At 43.3% G+C, this 15,904-nt stretch overlaps 1 protein-coding gene across 4 annotated transcripts in view; it reads right to left on the bottom strand.

Moving 5' to 3' along the window:
- The window catches only part of plxna1b (plexin A1b), a 185,459-nt gene that overhangs the window by 18,239 nt on the left and 151,316 nt on the right, over positions 1–15,904 (bottom strand). For 2 of the 4 annotated variants that reach the window (XM_084542773.1, XM_084542771.1), the window contains exons 16-21: positions 13,647–13,814; positions 9,804–9,897; positions 8,507–8,743; positions 6,659–6,802; positions 5,169–5,403; positions 1,092–1,234 (exon numbers count right to left, since the gene is read on the bottom strand). In XM_084542773.1, coding sequence (XP_084398899.1) covers positions 1,092–1,234; positions 5,169–5,403; positions 6,659–6,802; positions 8,507–8,743; positions 9,804–9,897; positions 13,647–13,814 — 1,021 coding nt within the window. Of the gene's footprint in view, positions 1–1,085; positions 1,235–5,168; positions 5,404–6,658; positions 6,803–8,506; positions 8,744–9,803; positions 9,898–13,646; positions 13,815–15,904 lie in introns of all 4 variants that reach the window. The other 2 variants (XM_084542772.1, XM_084542770.1) reach the window with 1 other exon arrangement.

The following is a 15,904-nucleotide window of genomic DNA, read 5'->3' on the forward strand; positions in this document are numbered from 1 at the left end:
ACCAAGTCTTAGCTCAGACACTGCTCACTCCGCAAAAAAGAACCATCCCTCCACTGTATTACATCACACTGCAGTTGGCTCTAAGAGTTATTTATACCCAAGTTTTATACTATTACTAGTATGGGCTGGAACTGTCTTCTGCCTCAGACCCTCGACAGAGAAACAGTAAGAATATGAACATTTGTAGCTGGATTCTGAAATAATGGAGATCCTTATCTTACCGCATCTACATCAAATCAGTCTAAAACTCTTCTAGAGAAGATGTCTTTTACGATTAGGATTTCACTTGTGTTGTTTTAAAATGGCATTGTTTATTTTTCTAAAACTTGTGCTGATCAAACTCTAGTACAGATAACACTGCTTACAGTGATCACGTGAGTCCAGGCCAATTTGACTAAACGTGGACGATTATTATAACCAACTTTTATCTCATTATTTTTTTTCCCTTATTCTGATTTAACATTTGCATGTTTATCACATCAATCTAAAGTAATGAAACAAACTCATCAATGTCCCACTCATTTACGTCGGCGGTGGCTGGCTCAACTATCCATGCAGATGACTTTTCAGTCTCCATCGTGGCTCCTGTGACCTCTCCCTGTTGTTTCCCGTTGTTTGAGTACACTACACAAAGTAGCCTGAGGGAGCCCGACCTTGGGTTTTGCTGCAGCATGTTGTTGGCTTGTTTTCTGTCATAAACTTTGAGGAGAATACATTTTTCATTGGGAGAAAATGATTTTTTCCCATTGTGATTTCAACGTGCAAGCAGTTCTAGCCTGAGGTTGACAGAAGCAGAAGGGTAACCGTGATGCAAAGTAAAAAAGGTATCTTTTCTCTGTATGTTATCACATGAAAAACCCCAAAATGAACACTGTAATTGAATTACTGTCCGAGGCTTTTTTGGTCTATATAGGCTGGTGATCACTGTAACTGACTGTAACCACTGAAGGCAAATTTTTTCTTCCTGCTCTGCACCAGTCCAGAGTCCTTCCATAAAATCTTTTCCTCTTACACACAGAGTAATGTTCATCCATTCATCCAGTGTTTTTGTACGAGTGAAAGTGTGCAGAGCGTTCTCTACTGACCCGTACCTCCATCTCCTTGAGCACAGGATGGTCCTCAATCCCAGGAAAGAGGACCCTCATGGCGTAGGTCCGGTAGTCCAGGAATGGGATTCCTGCTCCGTCCAGCTCCTGAGTGAGTTCATGGATGTCTGTCTGCAGTTCTGCAAAAGCTGCACAAAAGACAAGAACATGCTTATAATATATATCAAGAAGGTCAGGGATTATTCTTAAAGAACATACAGATTTCTTAAGATGAAACAAAATACAGACACTGACACTAATTTAAAGACATTTCATTCTAGTTTCTAACAAACCACTGCTTCTTAAAGTGTAAAATAACATCTCTTCATTTGGAACACAAGAGACTCTTATGGGAAATGTTCTGATGCAATCAGCTACCAAAAAGAGTATTTATTCAGTTGTACAAGTTTAAAATTATTCCTTTAAAGATGGTCACGATCATCTTGAATCTTCAAACTAAGGCTTCAAGCTATGACAGAGAAAAAGAGGCAAACTATGGTCAGTGTGCTTAATAATCAAGCTTAAACCTCTAAAGCCAGTTCTGATCTTGACTTTGACTCTTATGCCTCTCTCGATGTGATGTTTTAGAGGAGAAGAAAGCGCCATAGGTGAAAATCAGGAGAAGATGGAGGAGTGGCATTGAAGCAGCATTGTGTGATTGCACCGTGCTAAGAGGAGGGCAGGGGAAGATGGAGGGAAGGAGGAGGACAGAGGAAAATGCTCTCGTTCTCAGTGGCTGGAGGGGAGTTCAGGATCCGACAGCACACAGGAACATGTGAGTACACACACATTACACACTGCCACCTCTCATGCTTGCACTCCTGCAGCCATACACACACACACACACACACACACAAACACACCTTCCCTGCCTTGCCCCACAGCTGAACATATAACCTTGTGCCCAGATGATTTATGTGAATGCACGTGTCAATGTTTTTGTGCATTTTCCATTCCCAGAGAGTGTGTGTTCTGACCCCATTCTGTATACTCCAGTGGCTTCGCAGGTCGCATCTAGGAGGGAAAAATGGGATCAAATCCATTCTCTCACACATACAATAGTGTATAGTGCTAATGCTTTTGGTGGACTGCCTCAAATCTATTTTATAAATATAAAACTCCTTTGAGGAGAAAATCCACAACTATATGGTTCCATTAGCACAACTGTGTGTGTGTGCCCTACAGCGTCATCCAAAATACACCAACACATGGATACACAACCCAAACAAATAACGAACCAGAGCCCAGACTAACAGATGGCTTGTGTCACCCTGTCCCTCTCTTCCGATCTCTCTATTTCTGTCTCCTCCTCTCAAAGTGACATCTTAGAGGTCACCTCTCCCCCCACTTCTTCTGTTGCTACATCCCTCCGTCTTTCTTTCATTAATTTGTCCCGTTAGTTCCCTAGTGCCCTCCATCTTCCTCTCTAATCTAGACTTTTTTCTCTACCGTACCCCCTTTTCTGTTCCATTGCTTCTCTTTTATCTTATCTTTAACATTTGTGTTTGCCTCTTGGCTAGGAATTCATTGGGAGCAGGACATTCTTCCTCTTATTCTTTCCCTCATTATTCCGCACACACTAATCGTTTCCCTGTTCTCTCTCTATGTTGTCTTCTCATTTGTCCACTGTTCATCCACTTCATCTAGCATTATGTTCCTCTAGCTCCTATTATACACTGTATACACACACCAGCATGTCTTTGGACAGTGGGAGGAAGCTGGAGTACCTGGAGAGAACCCACGCAGACACAGGGAGGACATGCAAACTCCACACAGAAAGACAATTTGCTTTCTAACACTTCTTTCCTTGTTGTTGTTGTTTCCATACTCATACTCCTCTCTCTCCTTTTCTCTCCTTCCCCTTCGTCATCCATCCTCTTGTTGTCTCCCAGACAGTGGTGACAGCGGGGGACAGACAGGGTCGGGGCCCGTGGACTCACTGTCACACACCCCAGCCAATCACAGTCTGACCCCTAGTGTGAGTTTATGAGTGTGTGATTGCAGGTAAAGAGCAGGACATGAAGAAGAGTCGGGGAGAGTGGTGTGAAGTGTGCACTTGGAAAAAAGAAATCACACAAAATCCTCCTCTCAGCAGATGACTGGCACAGTCCTTACTCAAGGAGACTAATCCGCAGCTCACTTTATCTGAGACCATCTCATCTTGTGCTTGACATTTATAACTGTTTAACAGTTAGTCTGCGGCACAATCCTGGGGTGTGGGCTTTTCATAGCGTAATGATATGTGAGTTGCATATAACCATTTCAGATCACTTATTTGATTCGGTAATTATCCAAGTGACATTTATTGGTGCCACAAAAGCGGCAAAAAACTCCATCACTTCAACTTTAACATTAATACAGAAGTCTTTTTCTGTTCTACATTTCCCACTAAAGTCAACCAGACCATTGCTGGTTTGCTTGTAGAGTCGTCTGTTTTATGTTTGTGTTGGCTAATGAAAGCCTCAGTCTGGTTCAGTATCAGTCACTGCCTATTCTTAAAGATGGAGAAACGTTCCACGAGAGCTCAGTATGGTGGGTCTGGCCAACAACATTATTGCACCCTAAATACCCTAAATCATGCATAATGTTAAGGCTTATATCATTTCAACAAGTGAGTTTAACTAAATCCACCTCTGTACAGCTAAGGTAAATGGAGAAATTAGCTATGGAGACCAGCATTGACCATTGTACCAGGCGGTAAACATGTTTATTTTTCCTGTAAAGTAGGTTATTTTAACAAGGGTCTCTATGAGGATTGACTCACTTTAGGAGCAAGGCTCAAGTGGCTCATTTGAGGAAGTGCCCTGTTTTTGGCACTTCCGAGTTGATTTCATTTTTTTGCCGCTTGGCCCCAACCTACGCTTCTCTCCCCTATTTTGTCATTATACAACGTGCACACCACCCACTAGTCCTACAAAAAGCTGTCTGCAACTTTTCCCCCACACATTTAGAAGGACTTCTCAAGTCCTATGGAAATATTTTATCAGCGTCAGTCTCACCCATGCTCCACACAGCTTCTGAAGCCTTTCATCAGCATTCAAGTTAAGACATGAGTGATATTAATAATTCTGTCATGAAAGCTCTGATTGGGCAATTGTTTTTTTCCATCTGGTGGGAACAGCTGTCAATAACAACAACAATAAGACAACCAGACCTACATGATTCGAACAGACTGGAGATGTGGACAGCGATTCAGATGTCTGGAACGAGGATATGTCTAGCAGGCACAGCTAGGTCTTATGCACAGAGAAAGAACTGCACTGAATCTGCCAACAACTTTATTGAAATGCACTGATGTTCCCCTTTTGAATTCTGATCCAATCAATCTCTATTTTTCTGTATGAAAGAGAAGCACAAACCCCATTTAAATAAAAACTATATTTGTGGTCCACTGAAACAACGCAACAAGTAAAGGGATCTCTAATATAAATATATTGCAATGATTGTGGTTATCAGTATTCTCCTTCTCTTTCTGCCCATCTGTTTGTCTCTCTTATGCCAGACAAACCAGTAACAGCATCAGTAGACTCTCTGGATCCACGCTGTCTCCTGCCAAATATATATGCTAATGCACTGGTGTGTAAGTTTCTCTCTACCTCTCCCCCCATGCTTCAGCTGTTGCCAAGCCACTCCTTCCTTACAATCTCTCACTTTCCCACCTCTGTGCCCCGTCTCTATCTAACCTCCATCACGCCCTCCCTCTCTCGCCGTGGATGGCAGTGAGGCCAGCCAGGCGGCTCTCTCATGGGGTGGAGAGCCAACATCTGGTGGCTGGCTCAGATCAAAGTACTCCTCTGGAAACACACCAACACCCACGCACACATGCACACACGCCGCTGCCACCTAGCAGCAGGGGGACAGTTGGCGGCGAGAGGGAAGGGGAAATAGAGAGAATGCAGAGGGAGAAATGGATAGGACTATTGAATGGGAGTTGTAGAGCTTTTGAGGCAAGCTGTAGCGAGGAGGAGATTTACAGAAAGTTATTTGGGGAGAAAAATGGAAAGAAACTAGCATTCTGAAAGTGGCTGTGGGTTTAGGCAGCCAGAGTCGCTCCCTTTAGAGAAGGAATTTGTCCGTACTCACCTTCCTTGCACTCAAGGGCCACCCTGGACTCCAGGTTGTCCATCTGCAGCTGCAACCGCTTGAGGGTGCGGTCGGCATCCCGCGACTTCCTCTTATAAGCAATCAAGACCACAATGATAACCAGCAGGAGCAGGCCGCCACCTCCTCCGATACCAATGATGGCAGGCAGAGTGAGCAGGCTGTCCGAGTAGATCTGCAGCGTCCCCGGCGAGTATTCAAACCCTCCGACGCGCACCTAGTAGGCAGACCGTGCAGAAAATTTACACTCTGTTTGTGTAGCAGGTGGATGAAAGACGGCACACGTACACAGAACAAAAGGAGACTGTTCACAGCAGCATTTGAAAGCGATCCAAGCAGAAGCTGAGAAGGACTTCTCTTTACATCAAGGAAAAAGAAAATCAGCTGCTGCCAGCAATTTTACAAGAACTGCACATCCATATTACATGACAATAACCCATGTTGGGGCTACACATCACCACAAATCCAATACAATTATTTAAAAAAAAAAAAAAAAACTACTATGGTTTCAAAGCTAAATCCTACATTGCATTTCTGTTGGCACACAAAGTCCTACCAAGTTGAGCCAAAACTCCCCAAAACTCTTTATATCTGGGTTGGGGGAGGCAACATCTGTGCCCTGCAGCCATTTTTTAGAACCAGCAAAAAACACATACAAGAAGCAACATGCATGCATATATTACTTTCAAACCTATCACATGAAAACAGTTCTTGCTTGCAGAAAATGCGAATTAAAAACATTAAAATATGCCCCCTCCCCCTTTCTTTTTCCCCCCTTTATTCCATCTTTAACTGACTTACGTCTCTGAAATACCAAAAGCAGGAGGATAAAAATAGACACAGACCTCTCATACCCACTAGCGATTTTTTTTGGTCTCAATTGAATACCAATACTGTTCAAATCCCAAGGAGGATGCCAGGGAAACCAGAATGATCAAAAGCCTCTAAGACATAAATACAGTCGCAAGCACAGTCAGTGGTATAAGAGACGGGATGTGTGTGTTCATGTGCTCGCTGCTGTTTGAATGGGGTAAAAGAAATCTAGAGTAATTGAAGAGATTTAGGTCTGATGGATAGGGAGGAAAGAATGAGATGAATGAATGAAAAGGCAGGAAGTGGATTGACATTAAAGAGGGATGATGAATAGCACAGTGGAAACAGCAGAGAACAGGAGCTATAGAAGAAAACAGGCTGACAGGCTGAAAGAAACGTGAAAGCCAGATGCTCCAGCAGTGGAACGAAAAAAATAAATAAAATGAAATCAAGAAGGATGATGAAATCACAGGTATTTAACATGGGAAAATGTAACTTAGAGAGAGATGATGCTCATTTTTAGGCTTTTGTGTGGCAGGCCTTGAAACCTGGATATCTCAATGCTCCGCTCAGTGTGAGACAGATTAAATAGTTAAATCCCACAATGGGAAAACATTGAGCCAACAGTTATGTTGACAGCAATAAAAAGTTTTACTTACAGTGACTTTGTGTTCTCCAGTCAGGTTGGGCCATTCACACAGCAGCTGACTCTCAGACAGGGTGAGAACGCAGGGCGTCTCCCCGATCAGCACCGTGTAGTTCAGCTTAGTGTTTCCTGGGGCTGCAGGAATTAGGTTACGGCCCTGGAAATAGAAACACACACACACACCTCAGTTATTTACATACACTCAGTTCTTGGCAGGTTGACACAAAAAGAATAATGAGTACAAATACACGTAGACTCACTAACTGTGGTTTGTGCCAAGGAAAAAAAAACAACAACTTGTTTCTTATTGGCTGGAAGATATCTGTCAACAGCTCATCCACTGCTTTAAATCAGCATGCAAGGTACTTTAAAAAACAGGTAACCATGGCAACAGTGATCCTGCTTGATGCTGCCAAAAAATACCTCTCCCAGAAACTGACCAAATCATCTACAAATAAAACCATGAATTGTGGTTTTAAGTGAGCCTCCTTCGTTTTCCTTCAATAAAGCACGCCAACTCTTTTTTTTCCCTCCATTGATTCAGTTGAGGGCTGGCACAGGTAACAAATGCACTCTCTAAATGTGTGTTGGTTTCATAAGCATGTTCAGTATAGAAAATAAATTCTCTGTCCCATTTACCCATACCCCGTCTTCTTAACTCACTACGCTTTGCAGAGCAGGAGGAATTAATTGCTGGAAATTGTGGATGGACGCGTAATTTCTCAGCAATTATCTAATAGGATGCTGCTTCTGCGCTGCTTATTTCTACAGTTCTTTACCAGGAGCGAGGTAAGGCAATCAGGGCGTTTCATTACGGCATTATGTTTAAAGTTACGGGGCAGAGAGTCGCGAGTCTTCATTTCTAAAACTCCACCCTGATTGGCCGGGAGAAAAAGGGCTTTAGTTTTCCATGAAATTGCACGCTAGTTTCTTCTCTCGCTCTTTGAAGGCTTTGAAGTTCAAGGGGAGAGGTGAAATGACAAAAGACAAGGGGGGTGAGTGGTGGCATATGCGCTCTGGATTCAAATGTGCATGTTCGGTAAACAGCTATGAAGTCTCTCCTCCAAACATATCAGATACAAATCGGAGCAGGTGGCATAGCAATGCATGGGCCCACTTTATAAAGACTACTTTCCTTTGCACCAATTTTAAATGGGGGCGTTTTTTTGGGGGTTTTTTTTAGCCTTAAAGCTAACCCCATTGGAGACAGCAGGTGCAGGAAAGAAGAACATCTATCAAGGTTGAGGCATAATAAAGCCATGTGGAAAGCAAGTCTTATCGGTTGTATAGGATGCTGACTAAGAGGGCGCGGCAGCATTTTCTACAATAACTATTTGTGAGATGGAGCTTTTAACATTGTTCACAATACTCAACATTACTGGCACACCACTATCTGCTATTACTGCTTTTCCTGTGTGTCAGCTGAGTGCTAACTCTCAGCTAACCTTTTTTTGTCTCGGAGTTCTTGTGTGTGGAGACATTTATCCCTCACCTTTAGAAGGATAACCTTCAATAAAAAGATTTGATGCTAAAACACCACAAACTCGATCCATAAACACATTTCACTCAACCATTCTTGGGCAGCTGTGTGAAAGAGGAGAGAGCGGACAGAAATAAAATGAGAAAGGTGATGCAAGAAGGGAGAAAGGAGGATAAAACGGGGCATAAAAGTTGATTGGAAAGACACAAAGAGAAGGGAATGGTAGAGAAGCGTAGAGGATTGGAAGTAGGGGAAGAAAAAAAAAAGAAATACGCAAAGTCAAGGGAAGAATAGAAAGAGAAAGAATTTGATGGATGTAAAGCAAAGTCAGGTAGAGACAAGGCCAAAACAGATCAATGCAGGGAGCACGAGGCAATTTACCTTGAGTATGAGTGGTGAGCTGGGCTTCAGCTCCAGCATGCCCGTGGGGCTCAGAGGTTCAAACACAGGGTCCGGGTGGTAGCTGAAAGTCTCGTTTACCACCAGCACAGAGCGCACGTCGTCCATGACAAAGCCAATCTCATCAGGACTGCTGCCCACCTCCGAGAAGCCCTTGTCGGATCCGGCCACAGACGGCGCCAGACACACCATCACAGTGTTGTTGACAACCGTGCAGTTCTGGTGAGGGAGAGTGATGGACAAATTAAGGAGGAGGAGAACAGGACGGAGGAGAAACATGATTAAATGTAAAGCTGGGTGAGGTGATCCATTTTCCCTTTTAACAACCACTCCACTTACATGTTGTGTGGTGTTGGCAAGAAACAAAAAAAAAAAGGAATGGAATTCTTCCATAACATGGCATATGAACTCAAGCATAACCAAGAGTATGTATAAGGGCTGAAACTGGGTTATATGATGTGAGTGATTAAATGTCTCCGTAATGACATAATGAGGAAGAGGCTGGCTTAATATCATCACTGTTGTAATCAGTGTTGATATCATCGGCAAATCCCCCTGTGGGGTTCGGCACTTAAATCAGGCAACGAAGAACAAATTAGACTGTAATGACACACAGAGACAGTGGAGAGGTCAGTGGGTAGCTGTTAATAAAAACGCAGGATGGCAGAAGAGACCTTTGCATTGTTTCACAGCATGATTTAGCCATACATTATGTTCCATATGTCACACGCTGACACACAAAGGGTGTGTGTAATCACAAAGACATAAAACCCAACTGTGTTTATAGGTCAGTAGAGGCATTAAGCAAGCAAAATCAAAAATGGCTGTGTAGAGGCGGGACAAAGGAAAAAAGACGGGATATTTTTACTTTTAGCTAAGAGTGGGAGAAAGGTTAGCTAAGCCCCGTGGTGCTAGGTGAAGAGAGGGGGATTTGCCAGAGCTCCTTTATTGCTGGTTGACATTTCAAAGGTTAAACTGCTAAAAGGAAATTCAACATCAAAAACAAACAGAAAATGGGCCCTTGGATAGTTGACCGATGGGTCAGGTGTGTGTGCGTCGGTGTCCCAAGAGTGTGTGTGAATCAGCTGAAAATTCGGTTAACCGTGCAGAAAGGGAGTGAAAGCCAGCAGAGAGAGAAAGGAGAGAGAGAGAGAGAGAGAGAGAGAAACACCTGCATGTCTATATTGGTCTCAGTCTGTCTCACTTGCCAAGTCAAGTCACTGCTTTTTTTGTTTAGTCAATAAAAAGTGTGTGCGGGTGTCTGAGTCCAACCACTCACATTTTCGGACTTGGCAGCTCCGTACTTGGCTCTCATTTTAGGCTCCTTGATGGTGGCCAGATTGGTTCCAGTAATGGTCAACATGGTTCCTCCACTAAAAAACAGAGAGGAAGAGATAACACAACACATTAGAAAGAAAACCAAGACAAACACATTTACACAATGGCACTGGAAAATAAACCAATTCTATGTGCACTTGTGTGTCACATATTCATGTGTCTCCTGCTGCTTTTTTCCCCCCTCACAGGACTCAAGTGCATACACTATTGAGCAGGCCTATCAGTGGAGATAAATGTTAATAAATCTATTCTCTGTGGGAGCCAAGAGGGTCCTTCAGTTGGCGATTCACCATTAATGCTCACTCCTGCTGTAGCCTTTCACCTGCTTATCCATGGAAGCCCAATTTCAGGTAATGATAGTGACGCTGAAGCCCTTGCATGAATGTTAAAAGCTTGTTTAAACCGATATGCAGGCTGGAGGAAAGAATGGGCAAGTATGTAGTGCTTCTTCGGCTAAACCAGGGCAATATGTGTATTACAGTTGCAATGTGGCATTTTTTTTTTCTCGATGTCGATCTGAAATATTCTGTGACCTCTCTACCTGTGACCTATTCAGGCCTACATGACGCTTACCAGCAGAGACACAGGTAATTCGGGTGAGAGGCCTATTCCCCCATACCGCCTTCTCGACAGCCTCTGCTGGCCTGCGTGGGTGAACTTTATCTGATGCGAGGTGTTCTGACAGCAGCAAAATAAGTTAGCATACAACTTAAAACTAGAGTGGGGTAAACTGGTGGAAACCCAGCATTACTGTGAGGGACGTATCCTGCTAAAACATTATCCTACAAATGAGACACTGGTAGGTGTTTTGCAAGGTTTCAGACAGGGCAGAAACCACGAACGGACACTATGAGAGAAGATATTCTGTCTTGGGCCTGTTCAGACCTTGCATTAAGGTCCAAATTTGGTCTATCCGATTGCAAATGAAGGGGTTTTATGTACGTGTTTTCAAACTCGGCAATCGTGTGTCTCTGCATCCGATCTCAGTTTCACGCTCTGTATGTAGATAAACCCCGACATCATCTGGGGCGCAGTAGAATATTTTAACAGCATCTGTCTCTAATGGATCTCTAGTGCAGACAACAGACATCACTTACGGTACTTTTTCCTCCGGACGCATTGCGTTCACACTAACAAAGGAATGCGGACATCTGCAACCCAGACCACCAAATGTGGCCAGACATTGGATCTCTCAAATGTGATCTCACCACGTCCTGGAAGTGTTCACACCTACCTTTTTTACACTGGCCACTTGAGATCAGGGATCTTAATGCAAGGTCTGAGCAGGCCCTTACTATTTAAGTTTCCCAGGTTTCCCACCTGGGGTCCAAATATCATAGCGGTTGTCTTACTCTACTCTAAATTGCCAGTTTGTCAAAATTATATTAGCGCAAGTTAAATAAAATTATATTAACGGTTACTGAATGAACAAAGTATGTATTCTCCAAACATTTAAATAAATTTTTTGGTCCTCAGCTTTTCTTAGATGCACGTATGGGGGACTACAAAGAAAAAGGCTGGAGAACCCATTGCCTTATAAGCTAGTTGTTCCAAGAGAACACTGATTGTTGAGGTCGCGATGCTGTATTACGTTTTCCGAGTAGTAGCGAACACTACCAGACTATTGGCCCTGGGAAGGACTTAGGGTTCGAGAAGCTAGAAGAGCGAGAAAGTCGCTTGAGGCAAGGGAAAGCTTAGGGCTTTTCAGGGGCTTAAGTGAGGCTGACAGATATTGAATGAGAGTCTGGAGTGAAAACTGATCAGACAAAGGAATTTAAGGGATTTACATACAGTTATACATTTGTTGATGGAAGAGCAGAACAGAGGTGTGGAAAAGTAGGTTAATCACAAATACAGTAGCTCAAAAAAACTGCTTTGTACCAGTATGTGGCAACACTCTGTGGGGGTAGTTCTAGAGAGGATAAGAATCTTTTCCACACACCACGTTATATACTGTGTACACTGTATTACACTGTTTAAACAAGGTGTAGTGCCAGTCACTGCAGTGCCATGTGTCTGGAACTGAGTCCTCCTCTGGAAGTCTCAGTCATGTCAAATTTGCGCTTTGGACAAAGGAGCCTCGCCAGTGTTTGAAATAGCCTCGGTAACAGGTCCACCAAAGGGGACAGGCCGGCAAAATAGCTTGGTAAATAAAAAAGTGAGACTGGCCAGGAGAACCATGTGCCTCCTCCTCTGAGGGCACTGAGTGAAACAACAAACACAGGCCCAGAGCCGAGGTTATTTCCCCCTAAGCCTGGAGCCAATGCTTTCATTCTTTTTCCCCCCTCTCCTACCCTCAATCTTTCATTCATTCCACTCCAAATCAGACTCCTCATCCGCTCACACCTCTTTCGCATGATGAGAGATTTTGTCTCCCTGCAGAGCTTTAAACGCAGCATCTATTTTCACCTCAGCCCCCTGCGACGATGCAGCACAGGATTGATACTACGTCGGAACAGACAATGTGTCTGGTGAAAAAAATCCTACCTAGGCATCCTAATAGGTGATACTCAAAAATAAATACCTGGTATATACTTTACAATACTATACAATTTAAAAATATAATAAATGAGATTTTTAACGGGTTCAAAGAGTGTGTGTATATATATATATATATACATATATAGATATATAGATACGTATATATATATATGAGATAAACTTGTGTAAGTGTTGAGTTTCTTTTACACTGACAAACTGAGCGAAAGAAGAATGGTCTTTCAGAGTATCCTGGACTTAGCTTGTATAAGTAATTCATTCTTTCAGCATGTACATTTTCATATTTTTGCATTTGAGTACCAACTTTCAGTTGAGAAAAAAATTAACAAAAAAGTATGACAAGTTCCTAGAACTATACAGCACTTCTGAAGTAAATGAGACAGTCAACAGTGTGTGTGTTTGCTATATTCATTTCTGAGCTGAGGAGTAGGGGAGTTTCTAGGTCATGCTAGCGAGCCCATTAGCATTTGGAAGATCTGTGCTTTTTTTTTTTTTCTCCCCTTCCACAACACAGCTTGTGTTTGCAGAGGAAATCTTCCCGTGGCTATGTAGTCTCATTTCAATAAGTCAAGTAATATTTACAGATACATCTCTGCTGCAGCTCATCAACTAGCAGTGCACTGCTTCAGGAGCCTCCTTTACTGCTGTTCCTGCTCTCAAAGATTTACTTTTGTAACATAAAGATAAACAGAATAAATAATACGGCTTTGAAAAGCCAGAAGGGTGTGACAATGGAGAGGAAGACTTAGCTTTTTCTTCGAGACCCAGACAGGGTGTATGCTGTCAGAATAACACATTTATCACCTTTCACAAAGAGTTCATACTTCAGTTTAGTCTTAGCATCAACTTCTGGCATTTCCACCAAAGAGGATTAATAATGTACTGATGCATTTGTATCCATTCTCTAGATGTACAGTACATCAAGCAGAATAGTAGATCAAACACTGTATTAATGTAAATTATAGATAGCAAAATAATCACATGCCATACAAGCCTCCTTGCTATAGGATGGAGTTAGCTACATGTTGCTATATAACCTAAAAAAATACAGTAATTTATGGCAATATAACCTAGTTTTCCTAACGTTTCCTCTAAATTATTCAGTGTTCATCTCTTTCAGGGTTAAATTAGGCCTCCACCGTGTACGCAGTATTCTGAGTCAGTCAATCATGCAGTCCTATCTCTGAGACTGTGACATGTTACCACGCAACACAGAGAAATCCACCTAGTTCATACGAAAGGTTCATCTTTGCTTCACCGGGACAGGCTCTGATCCCTGCCTTACCTGGCAATACTCCAGTCAGGCTCAATCTTGAGGATGGTAGGATCGTCTGTGTAGCTGAACTTGACCTCTGGGTTCCTCAGCTCAGCAGAGTTGATGTCCACCATGACTGGGGTGGGGCTCGGGGCCTGGCCAGCTGGGGTCACACACACTATCTCCTTGCTGGTCCGCCTGGAAGAGCAGGACATGAAGAGGAAAAAGTTGGTAAATGCAAAGGTTTCTCAGATGGCCTCTCTTTTTGTCTGGTTTGTTTGGCTCATATGTCTGAACCAGCTGATGCGTTTGTGAGCAAAGATAATGTGATGAAAGCTTTGCAAAGGCAATGCGCCGGCTTTAGACAAATGAGAAGAACAAGGCAGCTGATGGCTGCTGGAGGCGTTTAGCTAAAACTTGATAGAGTACACCTGGTACTTTGGTCAGGCCAGTTTGGACAACATCCCGACCACAGATGAAAACAAGCTGAGTTCCAGAGTTTGCTTGGGACCGGACTGAGACCACCTCCTCTCAAGGGTCTTGTGTGGTTGTTTTGAACCATGATAACTGTGTTCACACTCCAAGGAGATGTGAACCAAGGAGACAAATGCACCATGGCTCAATTCAAAATCATTTTGTTATTTTTGAGTATCTGGGAGTTGACTCTGTGAGACAGACAGAAATAAATGAGTACACAGAAAAAAACTAAACATTTCATCCCCTGAAGAACTGATAAATGATTTATGAAAAAAAGCAGACACACACGCACACACGTAATGGTGACAGTCGCCTATCCACAAGGCCAACATCTTTCAGTCTGTCCATTCGTGGTTTCATCAGCCCGAATCACACACTGCTCAACTTCAAAGCCCTCTCTTTCTTCTTCACTCCTGTGCTTTCTCTGGCTAACAGATCTGAGGTGGCAGATCAGGCTGGTCGACTCTCTGTGTGATGTAACTCCCTCCCTAGCAGACAGGCAAACAGCTGTGACCTGCTGGGAAACTTTGTGCTGCTGCCAGAAACTTTGTGCTCCACTCCAGTGACTCATTTCACCATCCCTTCCCCCTGTCAGTGGGGAGACACTGCTGGCCTAGCAGTGGTGGGGATAGCAACCCTCGAGAGAGAATTTGTGTGTAGTGTGCACATCTTCGTACGTGCGTAATCAGTGTTTTGAGCAGGTGTGTGTCAATCTGCATTTAAATGCAGTTCACAGGTAGGAGATTAACATTGTGTAAGTACGTGTTTCGTGTCACTCATCGACCTGCTAACATCCTAGAGTGTGTGTAAATGGGTGTGTGCGCGCTGTGCAGGCAGCGCAGTTTGAAATTTTGAACATGAGAAGAGCAAGCTGATCTGTACACAAATCCTCCCCCGTTATCTGCTGTGAAAGTGGAATCCACAGAAAGGGCGGAAGATGGAGAAGATGAAGGAGTGAAAACCCATTTTTTTTGCATCTCTACCCTGGCAGCTTGCAGCGATTTGTGGTTGGGTTGGGGAGCGGAGCAAAAACAGGGGCAATGGGCGTCTTTGTTGAACATGTCCCCGCTGTATGCCAGGAGGCAATTTCAACAGTGTACTTAGACGGAAAAGGGAGTGAGAAGGGGATGGAGGCAGATGGAAAAAATGAAGGACAATTAGAAAAAAATAAAGGTTTCCACATTCCACCAGTGATGCATTTCCATGGCAACCACTTTCACAACGCTGTCGCAGTTGAGAGTGCCTGTGGCGCCACGTACGTATTTTTGACAAGGTTGTGGCCACACAAAAGAAGCCAAGAGGGGATACACAAAGAAAAAAGGAAAGGAAAGAAAAGGGGTTGCACAGGGAGATAAGAGGATGAGTGGCTCGGGGTAAATAGGTTTTGATTAAAGCGGAGGCCCCACTGAATACAAAGACACATTAAAGGGATGGACTCAACCAGTTCATTACTTTGGCCATAAAGGTTATTGCTGCTCAGTGAATGAAAGGCCAAGACTATTATGTTCACCTTTCTCTGGATGTGCTGCAGAGCTTTAAATTGGCCTCTGCTTTTTCTTTTGATATGATATAAAAAGAACTTCACGGGTCCAAGCTCATTAGGTTAACCTGTCACTTGTTGCCTGAGAATAAAAACACCTGCATTATAGACAATCATCTCCAAATAGAGAAACAAGAAAAGCCGAGACAAGAGGAGTATTTCTGTAACAATTCCTATTTGCTGATACAGTCACCTTCACAATGAAGCTTCTGCCAGAAAACTCTTTTCACAATCTCTTCTGAGATGTTTCTTTTCTCTGCCATCTGCCAGA

This window comes from Chelon labrosus (assembly GCF_963514085.1).
Source record: "Chelon labrosus genome assembly, chromosome: 4".
Taxonomy (NCBI): Eukaryota; Metazoa; Chordata; class Actinopteri; order Mugiliformes; family Mugilidae; genus Chelon; species Chelon labrosus.